A 9,455-nucleotide genomic window follows, 5' to 3' on the forward strand; every position below is an offset into this window, starting at 1 on the left:
GGTGGTATCTGGTGAAAGGGTGACTGGTTCCTTCTTCACAAATTCCTCAAGTTTTTGGGCAACTATTTCTAAGGCTATTTGGTCCTTAGGTCTGAGACTAGCTTGTCTAGTTGTGGGGAGCTTGACCAAGGGTTTTTCTAGAGTCTGGATTGGTTTGCTATTCATTCCTGGCTGAAGGAGAACCTTATTGTCAATCCTATCCTCTATCCTATCAAGTTGTTTTCCAATGACTCCTAAACACTGGTTGGTATAGCTGTTTTGCTCTATCACCTTCTTGACAACCTTTTCTTCTGGGGTTGTTGCACACTTAAAAGGGGAGGCAATAGCATCACTACCACGGTGGTTAAAGAGTAGGGCTTCTTGGGGAGGATGGCTAGACCTAACAATTTCTGGTTTGCTAGTACTTGGTGCATCCTTTTTGGGGAGTAACTTCCAGTTGGTCTTGGAAATGACACAAGACTTCTTATGCCATTTGAAATGTTTCTCAAAGTATTCAAAGAAAGGATAATCACTTGATACCTCTTTCATGAATAACTTCCATTTCTCCAAAACTTCAAGTTTATGTTCTCTAGTATGGTTGGCTCTATAGGCTTCTCTTTTGGCTCTATTCCTTTCAGAGTTGAAATCCTTTTCAAGAGCGTCCATATCAGGGGTGAACTCTTTTGTCAACATTAAGAGCTGATAGTCATATTCAGTTTCTTGCTAAATAGGATTTCTCATATCAGTTCCTGATGGTGAGGGAGGCTTAAGACTGTCCTGACTAGTGCTGTCTTCTTCTTGATCAGCAATTGAGTCTTGTTTGGCTGTGTAACAAGGGGTACTAACTTGGGAGTGGTCTTTGACACCTTGAAACTATGGACCTAAGTCTCTTCTAAATGTGGGAAAGGGAGCTCGTGTTCTAGACGAACTACACTGGGATGCAGGTCTATCTCTAAGTTGGATAGTTGGCTGCCTAAAAGGTTGGCATAGATCTACGGATCTAGACCTTGGTTCCTCGTACAGATTTATCGAAGATCTGGGCTTGGGTTCATCATACTCTAAGGGTGATCTAAACCTAGACTAGTCAAAGCTTAGTCTAATCGTTCCATCGGCTAACTGGTGGACAAAATCTAGATCTGGGTTTCTCACCGGATTTTGGATCTGCAATTGATAGTTCTCATTATCAATTGTCCAATGTGCTAGGAAAGTGACTTCAGACCACTTCAGGGTTCTGGGTACCTAAACTGTGGATCTAACGTCTGGGGTTTGGATAAGAGTGGTTTCTCCTGCCTTTCTCTTATCTATTGCCTGGATGGACATGTTTGTCCTCATGCACATATAATACACTCTGTATATAAGAGCAAGTTGTCTGGTGCCATGTAACATAAGGGTTCCATGGGTTTTGATGTTAAGGGTGAGGACCTTCAGGATGTGAGCGTTGTCAAGTGATACAGTGAGATTAGGGAAACAGTCAAAGTGAACTGGTCTGCCACTCAAACTGGATTCCATGGTGCCTAGAATACTGTCATCAAATCTAAGAAGACGAATGTCTCTAAAGGCCATAAGAATTGAGTTGTTCAACCCTTCCCTGATCAACGGTTTTACTCCTACTTGGACAAGTCCTATGTGGAGGAATTTATGATGTTTTTCCCTGTGAGCTTTCACTGCTGTAGGGGATAACAAGTAGCATGTTTCATACTCCTTGCTGATGCTGTAGATTTGTTCTATAGTCCTAACATGGTAGTCGGTTTTGAAAGTCTTTTTCAAGGACCACGATGATGACTTATAGACCTGGGTTGTGGGAACTTTGGGTATGTTCCAATCTCCTAACTTCTGATCTAGATTTGAGAGCTGGAACGACTCCGAGTTAATTGTTCCATCTTCTTGTGGAATCTTAGGAAGGTTTGTACTGCTAGATCTAATGCTGGTGGATGAATCACTCCTTCTAAACATCCTATTCATCATCCTGGATTGAAAGCCTAAGAAATCAATTATAACCTAGACTACTTCTATCTTCCAATTTCTGGATCTAACCTTAGATCTGAAACAGGGTGTACAAGGATACTGATGCCTTCTGTGAATACTGTCACTACTTACTGCCGCTTTTCCCTATTGTTGAAACACACGAACCTTCCTGCTCATACCCTTAACGCCCTCCTAGCTACACGGGAATTACTGTTTGGCTCAGGTTCAATCACTCAACCTCGGTACTTAAGACTTACTGGGCAACAGGTAGACACAGAACTGGACTTACTCTTCTCTACAGTACACATCTACAACAAACTTTGGGCTAAAAACAAAGACAAGAAGAAGAAGATAACGGGGGAGTAAAGGATTAGCTTAAACAGGTAATCACAAGATAATAAACAGAAAGAATGATCGGGAGGCTCAACCTACCACCAAAAGAAAGAACAATAAACATTGACTAAGATGAAGTAGTAGATGAAGAATGCAACATATGGGAGTAGAAGTGCTATCAGAAAATAGATGTAAAACAAAATAATGTTTGTTAGAGATAACATACTTCAAAGTAATGCACAAAATAATGGATAACTATGGCGGTTGTACCGGCCAACTTGATTGTAATCTATATATATATATAATAGCAGAAGCCGAGAGAAAATGAGTTCCTAGAATTAAGGAGATAATGACAAATAGGAAAAGTCCCTACTTAAAATTCAGACATGTATAACTTTAAAAAGCGATACATTATATTGTTTTGACAACGCTATAACACCGTTTAAAAGCAACAAATTATAATTTTTCGCTACGTTAAAACACTGTTTGGAACCCCTGTTGGTATAAAAGGAAATTAACTGCTTAAGACAGAAAAAAAAGGAAGATAGCTACACGGAGAAAAAAAGGAGAAAGAGAGACCGAGAGATAGAGAAATAGAGAGGCAGAGAAAGCAGAAGGAGAGAGAGATTGAGAGATCAAAAACTGCACGCTCTAAAAACTGAAACCCAAAACACACAATCATCCATTCTTTCCATTTGTTAACACAAACGGCCAAAAGAAAAGATTTTCCCTGCCGATGAAAAAGAAAAAACAGAAGCCAATTGACATATTTCCATGGTTTGCAATCAAGAATGAAAAGAAGTCTCTCACTTTTCTGTCAGATTTCTTCATCTAACTGTCCGTTAATTTCTTTCATCGTTGAGTTTTTATCTTCGATTTAAGTTTGTTTATTAATTATGATTAGGTTTTGATATATAGTTTTTGATTTTGGTATTTTAATTAAGTTTTTCTCTTCGCTTTTCAGTTTAACATTTTCATATGCACGCCCTCAAGTTCAACTAGGTACCAATTTCGAATCGATCAGATTCCAGATCGCTTAGATCTACTTTGATTTTTTTTTTTTTTTTCGTTTTTGTCGAATCTAGGGTTCATAATTTTCTCTTTGGATGAATATTTGAGACCTGCTCTTTCGCCCTATTCCGTTTCTTCTCTACAACTCCATACACACAAGGTCAGAATAGCGTGGTTAATTTCCCTCTTTCGGATACTCTCTCTGATGATTTGGCTCAATTTTTAACTGTTTACATGTTCCATTCCAAACCAACAGACAGAGGAAAAAAGAAAATCTAAAATGTTTGGCTACCTTTTTCCCTAATTTCCCATATAGTTGCTTTGTAGACAAAATAGAAAAAATTATTATTGAAATCCATGACAGTTTGGCCGTGTAATCCATAGAAATTTTGGTAAATCCCTATTTCTATCTCCTCATAATCATTTTTTCTCTTCTTGGAAGAATATGAAACTTAATCTTAAAATGAACTTTTAGACTCTAATTCTTATAGGGCTCCCAAGTTGGAACCCTTCTATATTTTTCTCTATAAAATTGAATGACAATTGCCTTTAAGATTATGTATTTGAAAGTTAGGGGAACTATTATGTACTCTATAATGAATAGGAACAATTTGTGGTGCTTTCTGACAGATTAAGCTTCTAGAGATAGTTGTGTAAAGCTTATTTAATTGCTAAAAAGAGTTTCTTAAATTGCCAAAATGTGTTTTGAATTTGCTTCTCAATATTGCTTCCTTAACATATAAAGGGCTTGATGATTAGTGAATAAAATTGAAATGCATCTTACATGATATTATTATGAATATAGATATTTCAAGTCATTTTGCAACAACGTATGTGAAATCTAACAGCATCTGATGTCCATAACTAGATTCTGTAAGCAGCAAACCATACATTTGGTTGGATTTGTGAATGCTAAATATGTGCTCTTTAATGAACAGGAACTAGATTCTCTCGACATTATTAGACTTTTCACTTTTGTGAGGTGCAAACTGGAATTTTGTGTATGGACATGATGCTATAGATTTCTGTTGGGTATCAGTATAGCCAATTCATATTTCATGGGGCTGGTATCTCACCGTTTCAATTGCCAGGTGCTCTATACAAAGGTCTGTTGCTAAAAGCAAAACATTAGGGTTCCAAGTAAAATAATAGTTTTCCTTTAAATTGGTTTGAAGAAATCTCCTCCAACCAATTACATGGCATTTAGATGATGAACCACATGTACTTTAATCACATGACATGTTAAGCCAACTTGACTATTAAATTGATCACATGTGGATGATCAGTTGAATGCCATATGGTGAGTTGGAGGGAAAACTATGTTCCAAGAAAAATCCCTCTTTTGATGGAATCATTGTGTTTTCCTCACAATTACTGTGCATTTCTCATCTGTCACAAATATAATGCTGAACATCTTCATCTAGGCATCAATTGTCCAAAAATGGCTTTATAGCGGTTGTGACAAGTGTTTTAGGACTTAATATGCATGAAGAGTACAAGATGAAGTTATCATCATGCAAGATGAAATTATCAACATGACAAACTCGCTATTCTCACATGAAAATTAGTCTATAGGAAACCATTGGATCAATTTCCTGTAGAAATTTCTTTTTCCTGATTTTTGGCGGCATGAGCTCTTAGTTACCAAGTAGCTAGGAATGCTGAGAATGAATTTTTACAAATTTTTTAATTTGTCACTGAGAATGAATTGTTAGCTTAGTGAATTTGGGTTTGATTTAGAGGTGGCTCGGTGTTTTTGAAAGTATATTCATAAAAAAATTGTGGGTCTGTGAATGTGATCTTACATTGGAGATTTTTACTGATTTGGTGGTGGCAGTGGTATTGAACTTGGAATTTATTTTTTTTTTTGCATACAGGTTTGCATTAGTGAATTAAACTTATCTTCTAATGAGATTAGATTTTATACTCCAATATTTGTTTCTATGATTGATTACAGACCACAGTTTGATATTTTGGTTTTCTGATTACAGAATATATTCCTTCTTTCATTTATTTATGTGCCCTATATAGGGGCCGTCTTATTGTTTGATTTATTTTTTCACTTGATGTATCAAAATTTTGTAGATGCAACAACCTTTTTTTTGGTTACTAATATTCAAATCTGACTAGATTGTAATAAAGCTTTAGCATTTTTTTAAAAGCATGTTGAGTATGTTACTTTTGAGAAAACTGGTAGTAATAATGCATTTATTTGTTTAATGACAGGCATATATTAATTTTGAAATATCAAAGGGTGTGGTTGAATGGATCAAAGAGCTTGATGAGAGACTTATAGACATATTAAAGCATTTGAAGGTCTGGATAAGCCATAAAAAGTTGGAGGTTACTTTTAACTTTGTGCCTAGATAGAATAAACCACTCAAATTTCTTATATTGGTGTACTGTTTTAAGAGATTTGAGCTTTTATAGGACTTTGAACTTCTGTTAATATTCATGTATTACTTAAGGTTTTTTATTTTTGTATGGAAACTTCCATATGGATCTAACATTTCTTTATTGTTATATTCTTTTTTTAATTATGTTTTAATTACTTGAATTTTTTCCTTGAATTAGAAGCATATAAGTTTGTGAATGTATAAGAAAACTTACTTTGTTCTGTATAACCAAATTTGTAGTCCAACTTGCAATAGATTTTGGTTGCAAGGAGATATGGGTACACTTTTTGCAATTTCATATTCTGCCCTGCTGTTACAACTCCCCATACACTTTCAATAACGCATGAATCTATGTATAACATAAAATAAATAAATAAATAAAACAATTGGTGTATTGTTTACCGTAGATTATGATCAAACTTTGTGGTTTATATGCATTTATGATTTTTTATTTATTTAAATTTTATAGTTTCTTATCAACCTTCTAAGATACATTTACTTTGTGCAGTATATAAGTGTTGGGGTTGAACGGAATCTATAAATGTCTATATTTATTCCTCACAAAAGGGACATGATAGACAGAAAATAAGAAGGGAAAACAATATTTGGTCGATTGGAAAGGAGCAAGAACAAAAAGAACAACTGAGATATAAAATGAGCATTGAGCACATAACCACACAGAAAGCAATGTAAAAGGCACATTGGAATTCAAAAGGAAAAAAAGTTAGCTGATGCTGAATCAACATCTTCAAATGCACTTGGTTGGATTGTTTTAGATTTAGATATTTGAGTTAGATTTGGTTAAATTAGTTTTTGGTATCTGCCTATGGTGTTTGTAATTAGATTTGTAAATGGAGATATGTGTTGGGTGTTTAGTATGTGGTAAAAGTGTATTTAAATATTATTTTTTTTTAAAAAAATCTTTCTAATAAATATAAATAAAAAGTTTCGTATATATATATATATATAGATAATAATAATAGTTAATTCTAAAGGATAGAAACGAGCTGACAGATTTTTCAGTTATGATGAGTCGGTTGATAAGTTAACCACACGAGGCCTATATAAAGAGTCTCACTCACACTACGCATAGCACCATCCTTCTCTTAAACTCACAGCTTTCAGTTTTAGATAAAACATAAAAGTACTTTCTTTCCGTTCTTTGAAAACCATCCCCACCGGCCACCACCATGTCAGATGATCCATCCAAGGTGTCGGTGAAGAATGCAGATGACGCTGCCTCCAAGATTGAGAAACTTCCAAAAATCAGACTTGTTATTCCCAAAAGAAGAAACGTTGGAAGTTGCAGCGGTGCAACTAATTCCAAGACAACTGACGTTGGGACGAACTCCAACACAATCTCCTTGGATAAGAAGGATGTCAACGAAATTGTCACCGAGTCGCGCCCGCGTGAAATAGGCATCGATGGTGATGGTGATAGTTGCAAGAAGGCAACGGGAACATCAAAAAATGATGCACTGGCTATTCCGACGAGCACTGGAGTAAAGAAAATCTCCATGGGTCCAAGTTTGAAGGACACATCTAAAGAAGTTCTCCGTGGGTCCAAGTTCAAGGGCGATGGACTTCATGAGGCTCACAGAGATTCTCAGCCTTGCCAGGTGGATAACTGCAATGTAGAGGGCGGATTTTTTCAAGTGTGTGGAGGCCACATGTGGTCTTTCGGTGTATCTGTGAATGGCAAACCAAGCACCTATTGCCATTCATGTCACCTGTACGTTTTCTTTGACAATCTTGTTTAATTTGATTTTCTTGTAGGCTTTAATAATTTATGTATGTTTTATATGGGGTAGGTTTCAGAACGTCGAGGACTTCGACGAAGGGAGGCATAGTTGCAAGAATGCAACGGGAACATCAAAAAATGATGCACTGGCTATTCCGACAAGCACTGGACTAAAGAAAATCTCCATGGGTCCAAGTTTGAAGGACACATCTAAAGAAGATCTCCGTGGGTCCAAGTTCAAGGGCGATGGCTGTATGATGTATGTATTTCTTCTCTTTCTTTCTTTTTCTATATATGCTTCAAATTAAAAGAAGAAAAAGGGTGGACAATCTTTTAACCTGTTTTGATTTTCTTTGAGGAATTTTTTTTTTTTTTTGGTACGTATGTTTGTACCGTGGCAGGTTTCAGAATATTTCGGACTTTGATCCAGGGAGTCGGATTTGCAAGGGCCGGGCTATGGTAGAGAAGGAAGATGCACCAGAATGTTATCCGGGCAGTACGGACGAGGCTCTACATTCATCTAAGCTACTGAAGCTCACAGAGGAAATGCACAGCAGCATTGCTGACATGGGGACACAACTGGTCCGTTTGGCTGAAGATACTGAAAGAATGCAGCAAGATATTGAACAAACGCAGCAACTAGTGCTCAAAGGTAATAAAAAATTGCGTGAAGAAGTACAAACAAGCAACAAGCGGCTGCGAGAAGATATGGAAAAAAGATACGCTAACTTGCAAAAGAGCTTCCGATGAATTTTTCTTTTCTTTTTTTTCTTTTTTGGAATTTGGAATCCTATTTTGGACTATAAGAATAAGACTCATCAGCATCAGCTTTGAGTGTTTGATTTGTAGCAAACATTTTAGTAAAAATTCGTGTTTCATTAATTCTTCAACTTTGCTTCTTAATGCAACTCTGACCTGTATACTCAGAAACATGAGTGTGAGAGAGAGGGAGAGAGAGTTATCAATTTGGATTGCCCAAAAAAAAGTTGATATTAACCGAAAAAGTATTTGAGTTAGGACCTGCTCAAGAGAACATCCACATTGTCATCCAAGCATACCATAGTGATCCACAGTTATTGTTGCATCCTAAATTGAATTTTATCAAATAATTGCATCATGAGAGAACATTAAGGTTTCAAAAACACAAAATTCATGTGATGCTCAAATTTTGCACGAACAAACTAATAAGTGCTCTTTGATCATCCTGTTAACCATAAACATAAAAAGGGTAAAAGTTTGTCCAAGTAGAAAGTAAAATACAAAATCAATTATTAAAGAGGCAGATAATGATTACGTATGCCACGGAGAGCTCTTTCGATGTTAAGAGCAGAAATCCAGGACGGAGGTTCTTTTGGAGCTTCAATGGAACTTTCTGATTCTGCCTTTGTTCCAACAGTCTCATCGGGTACAAAAGCAATGGAATTTGTGAAAATGGCACCACTTATTGGCGTCTGAGTGGGGAAATCTTTTCGAGAAATGTACACTGTAGCGGTGGTGGATGACACAGCCATTTGGCTGGGGTGACCACAACCCAGTAAAGCATTTGAGGCCAAACTAGTTCAGCTGTTAATTGAGATAACTACAAGGCAGAGAATAATACTGCCAAAAGCCATGAAATTTAAATGAAATACATGGGGAATATAAATTTATGGCCTCCGCTGAAAAGACATAAATCACAAATGCAACTGATCTATTGAAAGTTAAACCCTACACTGGCTTCTTTTCTCATTTTGGGTGCCGGGGGGGTGGGCTGGCTGTGCGGGGTGGGAAGGTGGACAGATTGGAACGTTACACACCTAGCAGGTCTTAAACCCACAACCTCAACCTCCACCCCATTCTGATAGGAAGAGGAAATGCCATTTGAGCTCAAGCTTATTGGATCTGAAGTGGCACATTCATCTTCAAAAAAAATCCTTACTTTATGGAGGCCAGAGTGTTGCCTAATAGTATCGTAATTCATAACCTCTCTCTCTCTCCAGAAACTAAAACTTAATATATCAGCAGTGATGACTGATGATACAAAAGGCTGC

At 36.6% G+C, this 9,455-nt stretch overlaps 1 protein-coding gene across 1 annotated transcript; it reads left to right on the forward strand.

The window, feature by feature from the left end:
* The first annotated feature begins 6,810 nt into the window (after positions 1-6,810).
* On the forward strand, positions 6,811-8,175 carry LOC115966893. The gene is made up of 3 exons (XM_031086032.1): positions 6,811-7,416; positions 7,496-7,684; positions 7,827-8,175. The coding sequence occupies exons 1-3, from the start codon at positions 6,875-6,877 to the stop codon at positions 8,173-8,175; spliced, it is 1,080 nt and encodes a 359-aa protein (XP_030941892.1). The 5' UTR covers positions 6,811-6,874.
* Positions 8,176-9,455: the final 1,280 nt, after the last annotated feature.

This window comes from Quercus lobata, chromosome 11 (genome assembly GCF_001633185.2).
Source record: "Quercus lobata isolate SW786 chromosome 11, ValleyOak3.0 Primary Assembly, whole genome shotgun sequence".
Lineage (NCBI taxonomy): Eukaryota > Viridiplantae > Streptophyta > Magnoliopsida > Fagales > Fagaceae > Quercus > Quercus lobata.